The sequence below is a fragment of the Danio rerio genome, chromosome 19 (genome assembly GCF_052040795.2).
Source record: "Danio rerio strain M-AB ecotype USA chromosome 19, GRCz13ab, whole genome shotgun sequence".
NCBI classification, from domain to species: Eukaryota; Metazoa; Chordata; class Actinopteri; order Cypriniformes; family Danionidae; genus Danio; species Danio rerio.
The window spans coordinates 11,071,996-11,092,524 of NC_141039.2; the positions used below are offsets into that span (position 1 = coordinate 11,071,996).

The 20,529-nt window shown below is 42.7% G+C and overlaps 1 protein-coding gene and 1 long non-coding RNA gene across 14 annotated transcripts in view; one reads left to right on the forward strand and one right to left on the reverse strand.

The window, feature by feature from the left end:
* The window catches only part of grin2da (glutamate receptor, ionotropic, N-methyl D-aspartate 2D, a), a 257,377-nt gene that overhangs the window by 61,205 nt on the left and 175,643 nt on the right, over positions 1-20,529 (reverse strand). For all 13 annotated transcript variants that reach the window (XM_087295417.1, XM_087295425.1, XM_087295420.1 and 10 more), the window contains one exon: positions 16,033-16,361. In XM_087295417.1, coding sequence (XP_087151543.1) covers positions 16,033-16,361 — 329 coding nt within the window. The remainder of the gene's footprint in view (positions 1-16,032; positions 16,362-20,529) is intronic.
* LOC141379021 (uncharacterized) lies at positions 9,100-19,154 on the forward strand. The gene is made up of 3 exons (XR_015516526.1): positions 9,100-10,709; positions 14,537-17,615; positions 18,492-19,154. It is a non-coding gene; the product is annotated as an uncharacterized LOC141379021 (long non-coding RNA).

The following is a 20,529-nucleotide window of genomic DNA, read 5'->3' on the forward strand; positions in this document are numbered from 1 at the left end:
GGTATAACTCTGCTGTTCTCACAAGTGCTGTCTGATATTGCACTAATGCTTTTGACACATATTGTAGCTTATTATATGCATACATGTTAATAGCAATACCGGTTTATTTTTATGAGTAGCAATATTAGTTTACTCAATGCAAGCCCGTTCGCGATGGTTTACGTGGTGTTCAATTTACATATAGGCTAGCTGTCCCTTGCATGGCGAACAGCATCTGGCGATTATATGAAGGATTAAACAGAAGCTCTCGTGCTAGATGTGGCAAACAGTTACCTGAAAACTCCATCCCACAGACTTTACATAGCGGACTTGAAGCCAATGGAAGTCTTCTACTCTTGGAAAAGTGTAGATAGTGGATTAACATTCAGCACATGATCACTACTAAGATGTTTCAGTATTTATAACTTTAGATGTCATGGTTTCTAAAACAAAATCTGTCAGTGTTATCTTCATTCTCCTCTTCAGCGCTTTACAATTTTTCGCGGTAGTTGCTCTCTCTGTCATCCCAAGCCAGAAGCGCTGACTGAGTGATTGACAGCTGATATTAACCAATCATTCGCGTTCAGTGCTAGAGCAGTGGGCCAATAAGAAGAGCGTGAAGGCGGGGCACGCATTACGGACTTGGATTTGTTTACTGCAGCAAGTTGACATGACAACAGTTTTAAACCATTCCTGAGCGCCGCGTTTCACGTTTCAAGTGCAGAGATGCATTCTGCGTGAATGTCTCCCGAATCCGCGCATGTGGTGAACATTTTACAGTAAAAACTGGTCGCACATAACAATTTTAAGCACTCGCAGAAATGCTCCCAAATATATTTTAAGGTCGCATAGATAAAATTTCGGGCGCATATGCGACCAAAATGGTCGCAATTTCGAGCCCTGATTATGATCATCAAATAAATTTAATTAAGATGAATGTGAAGAACCGTAATTAAACACATTTTGACAAAATGCACAGAATCAATATAATGATTTACATTCAATTTCGTTCTCAGCTCATATAAACGTAACCAACTGTTCCCCTTCGGTTGGGGAACTTCAGTGCCATGAATGGGAGGATTCGGATCAGAAGCCGCTTATCTGGAGAGTATTGAACGGGCCAATGAATGAAATTAATTGGCAGCGTAAGCTTGCGCAGGTGTGCGACATCTGCAATTATCTCAGCATATAAGCACACCTGAAGCCAGCAGACGCCATCCTTTTCGCTTCAGATCCTTTCTGAGTGAGTCGATGAGGGTTCCTCTTGCTGATTAGCACTTCAGAGCGAACGAGTGTGTCTCCCGGTCCAGAGTGGGTCTTCGCGGTGGCAGACGGTCGAGCTGGGTTACTCCCTTGCCTGCGGTTCTTTGGGTCCGGTCCTCCAGAGCGGTGCGTATAGTTGCAACTTTCCTAAAAGAGCAACACAGTCGTGCAGCACGTCCTTTTCAGGATGGCGCTCCGACTGTGCGTTTCTGGATGCGGGGGTTTCCTGTCTCCGGATGATGGACACGATCACTGCATTGCATGTTTGGGGGTCCAGCATGTTAATGCGGTGCTCGCGGGCGGTTCATGTCGTCATTGCGATGCCATGACCGTTGCACAGCTAAGATCGCGGCTAACTTTCGCAAGAGAGCGAGCCACCCCAGTTGCCTCCTGTTCTAAAAAAGCAGCGGGCGCTCGGGCAGATCTGAGGGTTTCAGCGGGAGCTAATCCGCCGCCCACGGGCTCGCGGACCTCTCGCTCCTCACGGCGCTCCATCCAAGCTTCGGGTGGTGAGAGTGATCCGTCTAACCAGATGGTAGCTCTCACACTCGCTGACACCGGAGATCAGATGTCCTCCGCGGCATCGGAGGGTGGGCTTTCACTGTCCGACGAAGATCCGGACCCGCTCGCCCCCTCCGGGCAGGTGAGCGCTGTCAAATCGGATCCTGAAGCGGACATGTTAGCCGTGCTTTCCCGGGCTGCTTCGGCCGTGGGGTTGGAGATGGTTTATCCCCCAGCTCCGCGGCCGGACCGACTAGATGGGTGCTACGTAGAGGACCAGAAGGCGAAGCCTTCGAAGCCTCTCGTCCCCTTCTTCCCGGAAGTGCACAGTAGGCTCACGCAGTCCTGGAGGGCACCTTTCTCTGCCCGTGCTGCGAGTGCCTCCGCCCTCACCGCCCTTGACGGCGGAGCTGCCAGGGGGTATGAGGCGATCCCGTCAGTGGAGCGCGCTATCGCGGTCAATCTTTGTCCGCGCGGCGCCTCTACGTGGCGGGGTTTGCCCCGCCTCCCGTCCAAAGCCTGTAGGTTGTCTGCCTCCCTCGGAGCCAGAGCTTATAAGGCTGCGGGCCAGGCTGCTTCTGCTTTGCACGCGATGGCCACCTACCAGCGCTACCAAGCGCAGGCGCTGGCCGAGCTGCACGAGGGCGGGTCCAACCCAAGCTTATTACATGAGCTGCGCACCGCGACCGACTATGCTCTTCGGACTACTAAGTCCGCCGCGTGTGCGCTGGGGAGGACGATGTCCACACTTGTGGTTCGGGAACGCCACCTCTGGCTAAACCTGGCCGATATGCGCGACGTTGACAAAGTTTGCTTTCTTGACTCGCCCATATCCCAGGCTGGCCTGTTCGGCGACACCGTCGGTGTAAGCCCGTAAGCCCGCTCCGCCCGCCGAGCCATCCACCTCCGCTGTTCCTCGCCGAGGGCGCCCGCCAACGAGTGCTGCCCCGCCCCCGCCTGCGCCTCCGGCCAAGCGGGCGCGGCGTTCACCTCGAAAGCAGGCAGCCCCTCCTGCCCAGGGCGCCGTTAAGTCCGGTAAACGGACCGCGAAGCGTCCCTGAGACAGGCCATCCGGAGAAGAGGAAACTTGCTCTTTCCCCGCTGGAGGGCGGGGCCCCGATAACAACGGTACTTTTCAGTGCCACCAAAACATCAGTAAAAGAGCACTTTTTCCCTTCCCCGGATGTGACTGCACGAGTTCTGCCAGTCCGGGACGCGCTGCCTTCCGGCTCGCAGACTCTACGTGCTTCGCCAGTGGCTCAGGAGCGCTGGGGGGACGGTCTCCCTTCCCTCAGCCCTCCAGCCCCCTCTCCGGAGTCAGGGTGCGGAGCCAGAGCGAATCGCTCTCCTCCAGCTCTTCCGCGGGACCCTCGTGCTTCCCGGATCAGCACACCCACTCCGCGCTGCCCCACCGCTGGTACGTCAGCGATTGTAGCGATGACTCCATTAGCGAGGGCTCTGCCTGCCTGGTTAGCGCGGGCCAGCCCCTCGCGGTGGCTCATACGCACAATCAGACTCGGTTACGCGATTCAGTTCGCGAAACGGCCCCCCAAGTTTACGGGCGTGTATTTCTCCAGAGTCAACCCCCTGTCCGCCCCTGTCTTGCGAGAGGAGATTGCTGCCCTCCTGGCGAAGGGTGCAATCGAGCCGGTTCCTCCAGCCGAGATGGAGAGTGGGTTTTACAGCCCATACTTCATCGTACCCAAAAAGAGCGGTGGGTCACGGCCAATCCTAGATCTGCGCGTTTTGAACCGCTGTCTGCACAAGCTGCCAATCAGAATGCTCACGCAGAGGCGCATTCTCCAATGCGTTCGTCCTCGGGATTGGTTTGCAGCCATAGACCTGAAGGACGCGTATTTCCATGTCTCCATTCTTCCACGCCACCGCCAATTTCTGCGGTTTGCGTTCGAGGGTCGAGCGTGGCAGTACAAGGTCCTCCCCTTCGGGCTCTCTCTGTCTCCGCGGGTCTTCACCAAACTCGCGGAGGGTGCCCTAGCGCCCCTTCGGCTCGCGGGCATTCGCATACTCGGTTATCTCGACGACTCGCGGGAGCAATTGATTATGCACAGGGACGAGGTGCTTCGGCATCTCCGCCTACTGGGGCTTCAGGTCAACCGAGAAAAGAGCAAACTCGCCCCCGTGCAGAGGATTTCTTTTCTCGGGATGGAGCTGGACTCGATCACCATGGTAGCGCACCTCTCCGAGGAACGCGCTCGCCTGTTGCTGAACTGTCTGAGGGAGCTCGACAGCAAACTAGTGGTCCCACTGAAGTTCTTTCAGAGGCTCCTGGGGCATATGGCATCCGCAGCCGCCGTCACGCCGCTCGGGTTGCTCCATATGAGACCACTTCAGCACTGGCTTCACGATCGGGTCCCCAGACGCGCATGGCACGCGGGCACACACCGGGTCTCGGTTACTGCGCTGTGTCGCCGCGCCCTCAGCCCTTGGAACGACCCCTCGTTCCTACAGGCCGGTGTGCCTCTAGGACAGGCGTCCAGCCATGTTGTTGTTTCAACAGACGCTTCCAACACGGGTTGGGGGGCCGTGTGTCGCGGGCATGCGGCTGCGGGCCTCTGGAAGGGTGCCCAGCTGCATTGGCATATCAATCGCCTAGAGCTGTTGGCAGTGTTCCTCGCTCTCCACCGCTTTTTACCGGTGCTGGAGCGGCAACACGTGCTGGTCAGGACGGACAGTACGGCGGCGGCGGCGTATATCAACCGCATGGGGGGTATGCGCTCTCGCCGCATGTCTCAGCTCGCCCGCCGTCTGCTCCTCTGGAGTCACCCGCGGCTGAAATCGCTGCGCGCCATTCACGTCCCAGGCACGCTCAATCCTGCAGCCGATGCGCTCTCACGACAGCTGTTACGCCCTGGAGAATGGAGACTCCACCCCGAGTCTGTTCAGCTGATATGGGCGCGATTCGGGGAGGCCCAGATCGATCTGTTTGCTTCCCCCGAGAACGCTCACTGCCAGTTGTTTTTTTCCCTGACCGAGGGCTCTCTCGGCACGGATGCACTGGCCCACAGCTGGCCTCGGGGCATGCGCAAGTATGCGTTTCCCCCAGTGAGCCTGCTCGCGCAGTTTCTGTGCAAGGTCAGGGAGAACGAGGAACAGGTTCTGCTAGTTGCGCCCCTTTGGCCCAACCGGACCTGGATATCAGAGCTCTCACTCCTCGCGACAGCCCTCCCCTGGCGGATCCCTTTGAGAGAGGACCTACTCTCTCAGGGACAGGGCACCATCTGGCACCCTCGCCCCGATCTTTGGAACCTCCACGTGTGGTCCCTAGACGCGAGGAAGACTTAGGTAACCTACCGACTGCGGTGGTTAATACCATCACTCAGGCTAGAGCCCCCTCCACGAGGCGCGCCTACGCCCTGAAGTGGAGTCTATTCACTGAATGGTGCGTCTCTCGCAGAGAAGACCCCCGAAATTGCCAGATTAGTGTTGTGCTCTCTTTCCTTCAAGAGAAGTTGGACAGCAGGCTGTCGCCCTCCACTCTCAAGGTTTACGTGGCCGCCATCTCCGCTTATCATAGCGCGGTAGCTGGCGGCACCGTGGGAAAGCATAACCTGGTCATCCAGTTCCTTAGGGGTGCTAGGCGAATTAATCCATCTCGCCCCCCTCTCATGCCCTCTTGGGATCTCGCCCTCGTTCTCACGAGTCTGCGATCCGATCCCTTTGAGCCACTCAGTCAGTATCTCTAAGATTTCTGTCCCTGAAGACAGCTCTGCTGGTTGCGTTGGCCTCCATCAAGAGGGTCGGGGACCTGGAGGCATTTTCGGTCAGTGACTCGTGCCTGGAATTCGGGCCGGATTACTCTCACGTTATCCTGAGACCCCGCCCCGGTTATGTGCCCAAGGTTCCTACCACCCCCTTTAGAGATCAGGTAGTGAACCTGCAAGCGCTGCCCCCGGAGGAGGCAGACCCAGCCCTTTCTTTACTTTGTCCAGTTCGCGCTCTGCACATTTATGTGGACCGTACTCAGAATTTTAGATCATCTGAGCAGCTCTTTGTCTGTTATGGCGGTCGGCAGCAGGGAAGTGCCGTATCGAAACAAAGATTATCCCACTGGATTGTGGATGCCATTTCACTCGCTTATTCGAGTCGAGGTCAGCCGTGTCCCCCGGGAGTACGTGCACACTCCACTCGGAGCGTTGCATCCTCTTGGGCGCGTGCACGCGGCGCCTCTCTAACAGACATCTGTAGAGCTGCGGGCTGGGCGACACCCAACACATTTGCAAGGTTTTACAATCTGCGAGTGGAGCCGGTTTCCTCAAGGGTATTAGGTAACCCTTTGGTGATTGAGGAGACAACTCGGTAGGGTGTTGAAACACGCTTGCGGCGCCATTCTCCCTAAACACGGAGGTACGTGCGCCTTTTTTATCTGTCAGTAAAGTTCCCCGTCAGGTGAGCCCTGCAGATTCCTCCGTGGCCCCCAGCACTGACTCAGCGGAGGAGTCACTTGCTGGCCCACTACGTTGTAGGTCTGCCCGCTGGTCAGCCCGCGTTTTGGGTATAGGTGCCTGCTATGCGTGATCCCCACTAGGCGATCCCATATGCTTATTCCGCCACGGTTAAGTCCCCCCCCTGGGCGGACCCGTGTCTTCCCTCTCCGCTAACCACTCTTTTGCTATGCGTACTCCCCCTTTTTAGGGCTAGTCCATAGGTAAATTCTGCCATCTATCCCCCCCTTGGGTAACGGATGGCCTCCGCAGCGTCCTCCCTATCGGGATTGCACGCTTCCCAACGTACTGTCGTATTTCCTAGAATTATCTAGATGCTCACGACTTCCCAAAAAATATATCTAAATCCGTAAAACTTCTGTTGAAGTAGGATAAATTAGGGCCAGGGACACGTTGGAGGACCGCGCCCCCCATGATGTGGGTGCGTCACGCTTGCTTGACTATCTCCTCATCGGGGGTGTTGGTAAGGTGCAGTCATTATGGCGCTTTCCATATTCTCCCATTCATGGCACTGAAGTTCCCCAACCGAAGGGGAACGTTCGAGGTTACAGAAGTAACCCTTCGTTCCCCGAGGAGGGGAACGGAAGTGCCATATTCCGTCGCCATAATGACTGTCCCTTAGCTGTTTGAAAGTCTCTTCAGCTTAAAAGGATGGCGTCTGCTGGCTTCAGGTGTGCTTATATGCTGAGATAATTGCAGATGTCGCACACCTGCGCAAGCTTACGCTGCCAATTAATTTCATTCATTGGCCCGTTCAATACTCTCCAGATAAGCGGCTTCTGATCCGAATCCTCCCATTCATGGCACTTCCGTTCCCCTCCTCGGGGAACGAAGGGTTACTTCTGTAACCTCGAACGTTATATGATTTTGGTCACTATTCTTTTACATTTGGTCATAATTTTATAGCTTTTACATCTCACCCCAGTGTGTTACCACTAACCTAGACAATAGGGTGAATTGTAACATGTCAATCCTGCTTTTTGAAACTTTTCTGTCCATTTCCTGTTTGTGCTGCAAAGATAACATGTATGCCAGGGGTGGCCAACCCTGTTCCTGGAGAGCCACCTTCCTGCTGATTTCAGTTGCTACCTATATCAAACACACCTGAACCAATTAATTAGGACCTGAACACCACGTGATAATTACAGGCAGGTGTGTTTGATATGGGTTGCAACTGAAATCTGCAGGAAGGTGGCTCTCCAGGAATAAGGCTGGTCACCCCTGATGTATGCCATTAAATAGCAAATGCTTGTTACTAGTTTTCTTTGAAATGTGAACACTGGCTTAAAGGATCTCAAAGATATGGAGAGAAATTTGAGCAGGTCTCTCTACTCAGTTGTTGTGTAATTTTGAGTCTAAATTGTTCAAATTGCCAAGGCATTCAAACTAAACTAATAAACTTTTATGATAAAGCAGCAGTGGCCCAATCTGGCTGGTGTTAAATCCATCTACTGTCCCAAATGTCTTTCACGCATTCAAGCCCACGGCAATCCTTAAAGCTGAGCCCTCTCAGTTACTCACCAATTTATTGTTCAAAAAACCTGTACACTTTCCACTGTATATTCAAGCTACTCTTTATTATCGTAACTTCACTCTACATACTTTGTTGATATTATATAATCTTTTGTTGACTTCTATTTATTCTACTTGGATAACAGCATCTGCCAAATGAATAAATGTAAGTATTTTTGTCAATGCAATTCAATCTAATGGGGTCCAAAGTAATCCAGTTATTGCATCATGACACTGTTTATGACAGTCTCCCACCAAATTGTCATCATCGTAATGTACCAAAAAAAAAAAAAACTAACTCATTACTATAATATGAAAAAAATATTATTATTTAAATGGTTAGAAAATGTAATCAGAATCTAATGAGAATAACAAACAAACGTAAATGTGAAATATTCTGATATATTGCTGAGAAATGAGAATGCGGATGAATAACGAGATTGTTTGTCATAAAAAAAAGTCACAATCTTAACGGCCCTCTTAATATGCAAAGTAATATCTTATTTCTTTTGCAACAGAAACATGACCCAGACATGTTCTTTGAAGAATTAATTATTGTTCACCAAATGTGACCTAATATGAGCCTCTTCGAATGCAGCCTGAAATAACAACAAAATTAAATGAAAGAGAAATGATGGGGAGGGGAAAAAACACTTAAGAAAACACTCGCAAATAATCTATAGATGTGATTCCATGCTCAGTGCTAATGAATAGAAATCAATGGGAAAACCTTGAGCAAAATATAGCAGCGACTCTTAAGGAATACAGGCTTTCTGTTTGCTCCCTTGAAGGAAAATATGCTGCAATACTATAAGGTAGAGAAGCCAATCCCTTTCCTTTAAAATGCAGATACTTATGGTTACACCTAGTATGCAGATGTCAAATCAAACAAAACCGGATGATTGAAAGTAGCCTTGAGAGAACGCTCAGCTAGCTCAGCTAATCGATCCTGATAGCATGTTTAAGTGATTGACTTTTGAAGGTGGTTAAAAGATTTATATTCTCTTCAGTTCATGTCTGAGTGACATAAACACATCCGAGACTGACCCCCCCCTACCATGAAAGACAAGTCAATGGTGCTGTTTGCAGCCAAAGTTTTTTGGAGATTGAATGATTTGTGAGAAGCATGACTGACAGGCAGCAAATCCCTGCAGTATGGGCTGTCAAGCACAAATCAAATGCAGGTTAAGGGCCTGCATGCGTGTGTGTGTGTGTGTGACTGAACACATGTGGCCTCATTGGGATGATAGTGAAAAGACCTGGGAAACAGACAACACAGGGTTTTGATACAGTCATCACAGTCGCGCTGCTTGGCACTGCTCTTTGAATTTTGCACGGCGAGAGATGAAACGGGAACTTTTTTATTCATTTATTTATATTTATATATATAATTTTGCTGCTCATGATGCACCCGGTTTAGGGCCATTTCCTTTAACAGTACAAAGTCAGTGTAGTGTTCATGAATAATTAATACCAGTGATGCACGAGCTGAGTTCAGTTTGTGTTAGGAGTCTGTGGGGAGATATATTACAACAAAACAAGTAATAAATATTTATCAAATTAATGTTTTAGCACTTTTAAATGGAACGGTCTGCATTTGGGTCAGTACTTTGATTCTTTCAGATGCAGCTAGAAATTTCTCCCCTTCACAATCCTTTACAGGCAATGCTAACAAAAATAAACCCAAGACTTTTTCATTATTCAGAACCATAACATGCATGTTTTGTAGATGGATTTTCATTTCAAATCATATTTCAATGGGAAATTGACTTAAATCCTGCACTTTGATGTACCTCTATATTATTTTAAATAATATAAAATCATTTTTACAATTGGAATAATAATTCATAACATTTACTTTATGAACAATCAAATACATGCATAAGACATGAAAAATAAGATTAAAAACAATCTACAAATTTGCTGGTATATTTAGGACAAGCGTGTTGGGTCAAAAATAAACAGGTTTTCAAGATGCACAAATTCAATAATACAGTTTTAATGATATTCGTTTATTCATTTTCCTTTGGCTTAGTCTCTATTTCAGAGGTTGCCACAGTGGAATGAACTGCCAACTATTCCAGCATATGTTTTATGCAGTAGATGCCACAACCCAGTACTGGAAAACACCCATACACACTCTCACACACACTCATACACTACGACCAATTTAGTTTAACCAATTCACTGAATGGACAGAAATGCCAACTGGCCCAGTCGAGACTAGAACCAACAACCTTTTTGCTGTGAGGCAACAGTTCTAACCACTGAGCCACCACACCGCCCCTTTAATATGTCTAAAGTGAAAATGAATGAAAAGAGTCAATTCACTGCATTGCTTTCAGATCTGAGCATGTTGCATCAGATCTCTTTTTACAGCTTGTTTTTGTAGGGTTGAGAACCATTATAACCATTCATTTCTGTGGAGTTTAAGAATGAACTGGCCAATTGTTTAGTCTGTGTTATCAGATGAGCCAATGAGCTTTTTTCTGCAAAAGTGCCCACTGAATAAATGACACATTCTCTCAATATCTCTGATCATATAGAAAATCTAGATCAGAGATGCACAAAAGTAGGGCCCACAAGCCAAGATTGTAACGTTTAATTTGGCCCACAATCCTATCTGAGAAGAGAGTGAGAAGGATTGAGGTAAATGAGGTAACCTTTTTTTTTTATTGTTTTATTGCTAAGCTAAAAAAAAGCAAACAAATCTGATGAATAGATATGATTTTTTACAATTTAAATATTGTCACTCGATGGATAGAGGACTACGCAGTGAGCAAATCAAGGCAACTAGTGTAACTCCATTCTGTTATAAGCAAGATTTTTTTTGTTTTCATTGTAGTAAGTTCATTATGAAATGTGAACAAAAAAAAAATGTTGTATTAAATAATATAAAGCAATGTTTTCTAGCAATGTTTAAATATTATTTAAAAGATTAGGAAATGGCGACTACATTTACCTTTGGCTCACTAGCCTCAATCAAGTTTGGTTTTTATGGAACAAAATCAATGCCTAAAGTCTTGAATTAAAAAGCTTGTTGAATATCACAAACTGAAAAAAATAATACAACGTATTAACAAGTTCTTGCATTTTAATGACTTGAATTCCAGGGTTTGTATTTTAGGTCCTGAAATTTAACATATCTGTATATTTAAGCTTTGAATATTTCAACGAAAAATATTTCAAACACGTTTTCATACTTAAAAATTTAATAATTCATATTCAATTTTCAGATTTCACTTACAAAATATTCAATACCCTTTAAAAATACGATGTATAATATTCAAAAGGTAATTTTCAGTTCATTTTATTTCAGTTCAAATATTCGCTTCCATAAATTCAGTGGATCAAATTCGACTGTTAAAATTCAACATTTCATCCGGGAACTGCAGGAAAAGCAATAGATTGCAGAGTGAACATCGCCAGCTGCTCTAGCTTTCACCAGCAGGTGGAGATGGAATGTAAGATTTTTAACCCAGTAAACAGGCGAGAAAAAGGCTATTAAAGGCACAAAAGTAGCATTTAATATTAATATCAATGCCTTGGACATTATAAATGATAAAAAGTATGAGTAAAATGAGTAAATGGGGTTTTAGTCATCTATATTTGCCCTTATGTAACGGAAGCCAGCTGGTGATCGCGTAAATCTCAGTTCTCGGATCCAGTGACAGACGTTGTTCTGCAATCTTATCGGAGCTTGTCTCCCATGCCGGCTCGCTCCCTGCTCGGACCGGTGCAGTTACTTGCACATAAACCGTCTTTTGATGAATATGATGTTACACATTGTCTATCTTTATTGACTCTTTCTTCCATAGACGCGAAGTATTATATTGACAGCTAAAGAATATAAACGTAAGAGAAACAGGAAAGGAAATATTATAATAATACAAAATAGATAAACATTGACAGGGCTAAGAACAATTACGAACAAAGATATTCAAAAGCAGAGAGATTTTATGAGAATGTCACACAAAACAGTTTACTTGGAACTGTTAAACAGTGTTCAGGTATGATTTAAGGTTGGTTATGGATGGGGCGTGTAATTTAAAATAATTTAACATAACGTGCGAATGCATTAAAGGAGCGTCTTCAGTTATTATTTAAACGCAGCTATGTCAGGATTGGGATAGGTTATATAATTTCATTATTTAAATTATGATTGTTGATATTAATATTTTATGACATGTATTTGGGCTATTGCGCTTAAATAAGTCATCCGTGATTCTAAATTAATATTTCTATTTATCCTTTGTAGCTATCACTTTGATATCGTCTTTCTCTTCTTTTTTCCTATTTTTTGTGGTTCTGCCACGGTTACGTTTGCAAAATGTCTTTAGTTTGTCCAGAATATTGCTTTTCCACTAAAATAGAGACGAAGCAGAAGGAAAATGAATGAATGAAATGATTGACGTTTTTATGCATATGCGGTGCGGCTTGCTCACGACAAAGACGAACGAGTGGCCGCGAGCTCCGGTGGGCGGTCAGAGCCAGCGCCGCATATCAAACTGGTTAAGAGATGCTGCATGGCTGCCAATATGATAAGAATTTTTCCGAAGTTTCAGATGATATCTGGGCTTGTGCATAATAATGTAAAATAAAAGTGAAAGTCATGATATTTGGCCAAGCATAAGAATAGCCTACAAGAGTGTTTCGATTATTATCATGACATGTCATGCTTGGGATTATATGAATAACACCTCGCTGTTTACCATTTCCGAAAGTGGAGCTGACGTCGGCGCGAAATTGCTTGTATAATTGTAAAAAGAGTGATGAATATTAATGGATTTCTTATATCTGTCATTTCTGATAATATAATTGATTTAACTGTGAGAGTAACACTCATTTAGCAAAAATGCATCCAGAATCCTCAACCAATAACTTTGTCAAGCCAAAATTATGATTTTATAGGCTAATGATTTTTTTTTTTTAAAGAAACTATTAGCTACCCTAGCAATTGTTTATTTAAATATGATCATCTCAAAATATAAAATAAAAAAATAATGGTTTGACTTTGTGAAATCATAAAATACACTTGCAGAAAAGAGTTAATAGAATAAATGAGCAAATACATTCTCTCCAGTAGATGGCGATTAAAGCTCAGTAATAATCCCATGATTTGCAGAAACCACTCAACCACGCATGTCAAACCACGCATTCTAAACATTAATCTTATGAAACTAGCTCAAGTGACAACTATATTAAATTTAAACCAGTTTAAATAAGTTTATATGTTTAATAACTGCAAAAAAAGATCAACATTGCTAATCATAAAATACAAACGGTTGCTGAAAAGTTATAAATAATGGTTTTCTCATTTAATACTGAAAACAAATTAAAGTCAGTTATAACTGCCTATTATCAAACCACAGGCGACTCATTTTATTACTTATAATTGGCTGCGACATTGCCACATTTGCGTTAATACATTTTTCTCGCCTATAGGCTACATAACAATAAAACAATATTCTGGACAAACTAAGACATTTTGCAAACGTTTAACCGTGGCAGAACCCCAATAATTAGAAAAAAGAAGAGAAAGACAGGCAGAGTGATAAAAAGGATAAATAGAAATATTAATTTAGAATCACGGATGACTTATTTAAGCGCAATAGCCCAAATACATGTCATAAAATATTAATATCAACAATCATAATTTAAATAATGAAATTATATAACCAATCCCAATCCTGACATAGCTGCGTTTAAATAATAACTGAAGACGCTCCTTTAATGCATTCGCACGTTATGTTAAATTATTTTAAATTACACGCCCCATCCATAACCAACCTTAAATCATACCTGAACACTGTTTAACATTTCCAAGTAAACTGTTTTGTGTGACATTCTCATAAAATCTCTCTGCTTTTGAATATCTTTGTTCGTAATTGTTCTTAGCCCTGTCAATGTTTATCTATTTTGTATTATTATAATATTTCCTTTCCTGTTTCTCTTACGTTTATATTCTTTAGCTGTCAATATAATACTTCGCGTCTATGGAAGAAAGAGTCAATAAAGATAGACAATGTGTAACATCATATTCATCAAAAGACGGTTTATGTGCAAGTAACTGCACCGGTCCGAGCAGGGAGCGAGCCGGCATGGGAGACAAGCTCCGATAAGATTGCAGAACAACGTCTGTCACTGGATCCGAGAACTGAGATTTACGCGATCACCAGCTGGCTTCCGTTACATAAGGGCAAATATAGATGACTAAAACCCCATTTACTCATTTTACTCATACTTTTTATCATTTATAATGTCCAAGGCATTGATATTAATATTAAATGCTACTTTTGTGCCTTTAATAGCCTTTTTCTCGCCTGTTTACTGGGTTAAAAATCTTACATTCCATCTCCACCTGCTGGTGAAAGCTAGAGCAGCTGGCGATGTTCACTCTGCAATCTATTGCTTTTCCTGCAGTTCCCGGATGAAATGTTGAATTTTAACAGTCGAATTTGATCCACTGAATTTATGGAAGCGAATATTTGAACTGAAATAAAATGAACTGAAAATTACCTTTTGAATATTATACATCGTATTTTTAAAGGGTATTGAATATTTTGTAAGTGAAATCTGAAAATTGAATATGAATTATTGAATTTTTAAGTATGAAAACGTGTTTGAAATATTTTTCGTTGAAATATTCAAAGCTTAAATATACAGATATGTTAAATTTCAGGACCTAAAAATACAAACCCTGGAATTCAAGTCATTAAAATGCAAGAACTTGTTAATACGTTGTATTATTTTTTTCAGTTTGTGATATTCAACAAGCTTTTTAATTCAAGACTTTAGGCATTGATTTTGTTCCATAGGTTTTTGTTCCTTCATAAGAAAATGTTTGGGCACCCCTGCTCTTGATACAAGTAAACAATCAAAATCCCAATCCAATTCAAAAACCAAATGTTCCATGTTACTTGGATAACGGATAACTATAAATTGTAAACGCAAAGAAACTGAATGTTTTTTATGTTTTCTTCTCATAATTTTTCCATTTGGTGATGTTTTGTAAACAAATTTCGGGAGGAGCATGCGCAGAAGTTTCAGTATCGAATACGTCATTGACAATCAACCCATTATCAAATCAGTGCTTGAACAAACCCCTATATATACCAAAGCTGTCTTACCTGCAGCATCTCACGACTTTAGCATCCCTCCACCACCCCGTCACCTCACCTCTTGCATCGAATTCCTGGGGGGAGCGTTCTGGGGCCGGGCTAGACACTTCGCTCGAATACCAATTCCTCTTTGTATTCTGATAAGGGGAGTAACTCGAGTTGGGGTGTCTCCTCGAGCTCAGGGCCCTCCCCCCGGACAGCACGCCAAATATGCTTTATACTTAAACGAATGCAAGTGTGAACTCGTGAAATGGTAATCGACATTAATTATCATAATTGCACTACTGTGCAATAACAACAATGTTTAATAATATTACAAGCCCTACACTGTAATGAGTAAATGTACACTTTTAAACAGCTTGTTATAGGGAACAAAAAAATGAAAATTCAAGACGCACTTAACAGAAACCTGAAACTGATAATGCCAATTTTTCATTTTATTATTAAATAAAGTTTTTCTTTTAAAAGAAGTTAAATTTACTCAATAACTAAAATTATACTGATTTTATAGAAACTAACATTTTTATTGAGAGACCACAATTTAAGAGGTGTCAGTTTATCAGCAGCACCCTGACAGCACATTAGCGCTATTGCAAGCAGCAGGAGCCCTCATACAACATAGAAATGTCCTGTTGGCATGTTATTTGTGCTGATTTTTCTTTTCTGGTGAGCATGAGCAGTTCATGCTTAGATAAGTATGTGTAGATGAGCGGAATATACAATACTGAGCTATTTTGAACTTTGACCATGGCGTGCACGCAACAAACCATTTTTACACAAGCCATTGAAATGAATGGGTTTTAAAGTGAAATGTTTTCCATGTCCATTGTGAATGCCGCTTTACATCATGCAGTGACTATGGATGGAGGGAGATGAAATCCATATGCTGAATCCTACTGGGGAGTGTGGCACGCCATACCATTTTTAGCCCATATTTTTGACAGTATTTCTCTTATGGCTGGTCATTTTCTAGTTGATAAATGGCAAGTTTGATAACTGATAACAGTTCATTGCATTCTGATGTTTCAAATAACTTCTTTAAACTTAAATAACAACAGAAGTACAATAAATAATGATGAGGTTAAAAAAATTCTAGGAGGCTAATATTGCCCTATAACAGAAAAGCTCATTTCTGACCCTGTATGGGTGTACACCAAATAAACTGTACACAGCAGACAAACACATCTTCTCACCTGATTCTGCCCGGCACCCTCTGAGTTTGATTTCCATCCATCATACAATTCCCTGCGAAACTCGTCCCACGAGCCCCACCGTACTCGCGGCGTAACGCCATAGCACCGTGCGTCAGTACTGATACACCTTTTGCGATCCGCCGTCGTGGCTCGTCCCTCCATCCTTGGGGTCGCACAGCGAACAGAGCCTTGGGTAAACCTTCAAGACCAAGTCCTGACAGACCAGGGCCCACTGCAAACCACATATGTGAAGGAGTGGCCTGTCCAGATGCCCATGCAGCCTTAAAAATTTGCTCAGCCTCTTCCTGTGAGCAATAGAGGAGTCGCACCTGTAAGAGGAGCAGAAGAACAAGAAATTAAATTGAAAGTTAAGATTCAATCATCTTCAGAAAAACAAATGAAGACATTTTAATCAAATCTAAAACATTTCTGTTCCTCCATTGAAAGTCGTCAACGATAATTCTGGTGTTTCAAATCATTTGAACAGAGATTATACAGGGAATAATAATCAAGTTGAGTCAAGCACTTCAGTCCAAGTCTTCTTTGTAGGCAACAGTTTTATATGATGAACATATTAAACTTTGGCTTCTGTTCACATTTACAAAACAGTTCTTTCTGGTTCTCCAATCTGACTGACTGAGAGCCTTTTCCAGCCATGCAATATTCAAGAGACAACAGCACTCCTCTAACCACTTCACCTTTGTATCGCTCCACCTGCAGCATTATTCACAACAAGTGCCATGGCGGAGGTCTAAACACACTAGGATTTGACTAATACTGCTGTTGTTTTTCATAATGCATTTTCAAGGTTTAGTTCAGCCCAACATGTACTTTGTAACCTCTATTTGTTCCAATCGCCTGAGACTTTCATCTAAACAGCAGAAGGACATTAAAAAGTCTATAAAAGGCACCAAAAATATTGTCATGTGACTTTAGTGTTTTAATAAAGCTCCTAGAACACTTTTGTGTGTCAAAAAACTATTTAGTTTGCCTTTGTCTTCTCTCCTCTGTCAGATCAAGGTGTTTACAACTATTTTTTTGGTTTCTTTTGTGGACTTTGAACTTCCTCTATAGACAGAAATGGTTCTGAGACGATGTGGAAGCTCTTGGATTTAATCTTCAATTCAATTTATGTTTATTCCTATAGCACTTCTACAATGTTGGTTATGTCAAAGCAGCTTATCAGAGAAGTTCTAGTAAACTGAAACTATGTCAGCCCAGTTTTCAGAGTAAAAGATCAGTTTTGTTCAGTTCAGTGTGGTTTTTCCCTGCTGAAAGTACAAACACTATAAAGCAAATCCATTGATGCACAACTCCACAAGTCCTAAACCAAGCAAGCCAGTGGTGACAGTGGTGAGGAACAAACTACACTAATTGACGAAAGTGAAGGAAAAAAAACAGGTTCAGTTTTTATTATTTCTTAATAAGCATAGTTTATTGTTAATTCAAAGGCTATATTTGTAAATACAGCTGATGAAAACACTTATTTAATGTTTAGAATTTATTTACGCTACTGGAAAAAAATGTTGTTTTTTATTGTAACAGAATGTGTTTATTTAACTATATTATATTAATTAATAGGGGTGTCAAAAATAATAGTTTTTTCGGTGCACTGCGATGCAGACGCGGACAATTCGAAATCAGTTCAGTAATAATCATAACCGGTTATTACTGACGTCATTTACCTCATATGCGCTCTGTCGCGAGGGAGGCGATCGCGAGTATTTACAGTGCTTTAACTATTTATGACTCATAAACTGTGCACAATTTCACTGTGTGTGTTTGCTGGATCAGTCTTTCACTAACATATTCAACAATAGCCCCTATTTCACTGAGATCAAGAGAATGAAAGTAGCCTACTCCATTTCTCTCGCTCTCTCTCTCTCTTTTTCACACACACACAGTGGCCCATTTGACCTGCTGGAGTGGTTTTTCTTCTCTTCTCGGCTGTTTTACAGCATTACTTTTGCATCCAGAAACGAGCGCGTGTCTGCAGAGTTTTCTCCACCGTGTATCATACATCAGCAGTGAGATCGCCGCTGCCGCCTGCCGCTCAGTGTCACTCATCTGTGAAGAACGCAGCGCGCAAGAGCCAATCGCAACTGTTTTTTTTTGAGGGTGTGACCAATCAAAGGGGTGTAAGAGAACTAGACAAGGATCAGAAATTGAGCTGGATATTTATATTTGTTTATATTATTTGCTAAATGCTCGTTTTGTATAAAGTTACAGTTTATATATCTGACTGTTTGTATTAAATGACAAAATTGTATTACAAATAGTATATAAATATAAATATATTCATACATTTTAATACAAGAAATGCTGCTGTGAAGAAAATATAAAACTGTGTATGGAAAGCACCGTCAATGCACCGAAATATCGAATTGAACCGAATCGATGGCATGATAATCGTAACCGAACCGTGAGACTAGTGTAGGTTCACACCTCTACTAATTAAGGTGATTGACTGCTGACATAACGATGAGGATGATGTGACGTTACCATTAGTAGCTAGGCAGTCAAAAACTTTTCATTTGTCTATTAGCAGTTAATGCACTTTTGAAAGATACTTTTACTTAGCCAGATTGCTTGCATTTCTGCTTATACAAAAAAATAAAAATAAAAATACTTTGTGTTGTTGCAACCGGCATTGTCGCTGTTCACTCGTAAAATACAACCGTTTGGTTCACTCCGCAAGCTTACGAGCTGTGTGTGCACACGAGTCTGTGTTGCAAGCTACTGTATGCGCGCACACAGCCAAGAACTGTGAAGACTTTTATACTTGATGCACTCACTGGAAAAACGAGCATTTCTAATGGGGGGATTGCCAATTGTGCAGATTAACATCAAATATCGCAAATTAGAAAAGGTTGGTCAGTTAAATTATGCTACGGTAAGTAATGTTTGTTCAGCAATAATTCTCCAGTACCGATAGCAGAAGCGTTAACATCAGAGCTTATCGATGCTTCTGTTTTTTATAATGTAGCACCGATACCAATAAAGTTTCGGTACCCTAATGCAAATGCCAAGAACCGCATAGGTTTTGAAAATGCACATAAAAACGTATGCGCATAACTCAGTAGCATGAACTTTTTATTCGGTATTAAAAAAAAAAGCACAATAACTACAATAGAAACAATTTTACCGGTTATGTGATTTTGTTATAAGAGATCATGTGATGATAAAAAATGTCTCTGAATGGACATGCCAGCAGGCTGAGCACATTGTAAAACATCTGAAATGTTGTTTTGGTCATTCTAAAAAGCCTTAACCGTTTCAGTATTAGTGTTATTATATTTTAATGACCTCCAGAATTGTCAAAAGTGTCTGTGCTCTGCGTCCCACGCCATCAAACGCCACCACGCATTCATTGCATGATGGCATAGTCTTCTGAGGAGGAAATAATTTATTAAATAAATTAATTGCTTCTCCTACTGCAACAAATTCTGTTTTTACTGTTGATATTTGGCACAAGATAATCAGGAAGTGACAATTTCGTTCTCTTTGACTCATTGGATGGAAGCGCTGCTTTATTTGCAAGTCTTTTATGTGATAATCGCATAAATTTATTTCACATCTTTGGATGCATCCACAGCTAATGCTAACTTGTCACTATATATGTGAATAAGTGCCTAAATTAATCTGTTCATCATTTAAAATGATATATTATATATGTTAAACCAAGCCATGTCTCATCAGAAGCTTAGTATTAAACCACTCAATTGATATGGATTTATTTTTTTATCTCTTTTTGATCAGATGTTTTAAAGCATCATTTTAGAGTGTAGATACAGAAGTCACGTAGATTTTATTAAAAGTATTTTAATTTAAGGTGGTGCGGTGGCGCAGTGGGTAGCACTGTCGCCTCACAGAAGGAAAGTAGCTGGTTCAAGTAGGAGTTCTGTGTGGAGAACTGTTCGTGTGGGTTTCCTTTGGGTGCTCTGGTTTCTCCCACAAGTCCAAAGACATGGCTTATAGGTGAATTGGGTAAGCTAAATTGTTCGTAGTGTATGTGTGTAAATGAGAGTGTATGGGTGTTTTCCAGTGATGGGCTGCGGCTGGAAGGGCATCCGCTGCGTAAAACATATGCTGGATAAGTTGGCGGTTCATTCATAGTCCCTGATTAATAAAGGGACTAAGCTGAAAAGAAAATAAATGAATGAATTTTCTTTTGAGTTTTGAAGATTATTTAAAGTCTTTAAATTTTGGACCAACATTAAAGTGCAAAAATGGTAAAAGAATTTTAATTTCCTAGTTTTATTGCACACAATGATCATTGCAGTAAATTAATGCAAATAAAAGTCTGTAATATTCAATGAAAATTGACTTAATATGCTAATTATTCCTGAAATATGAAATAATAATGAAATAAAAAGAAAGTTTGAGTTTCTTGAAAACATTTTTGCCTTTCTAACCATCCTGAGGCTGAAACACAAATTTCAAGTAGATTTTAAGTGGCAAGGGGGGAGGGGATTACAGTCATCAATCTCTTTCTGG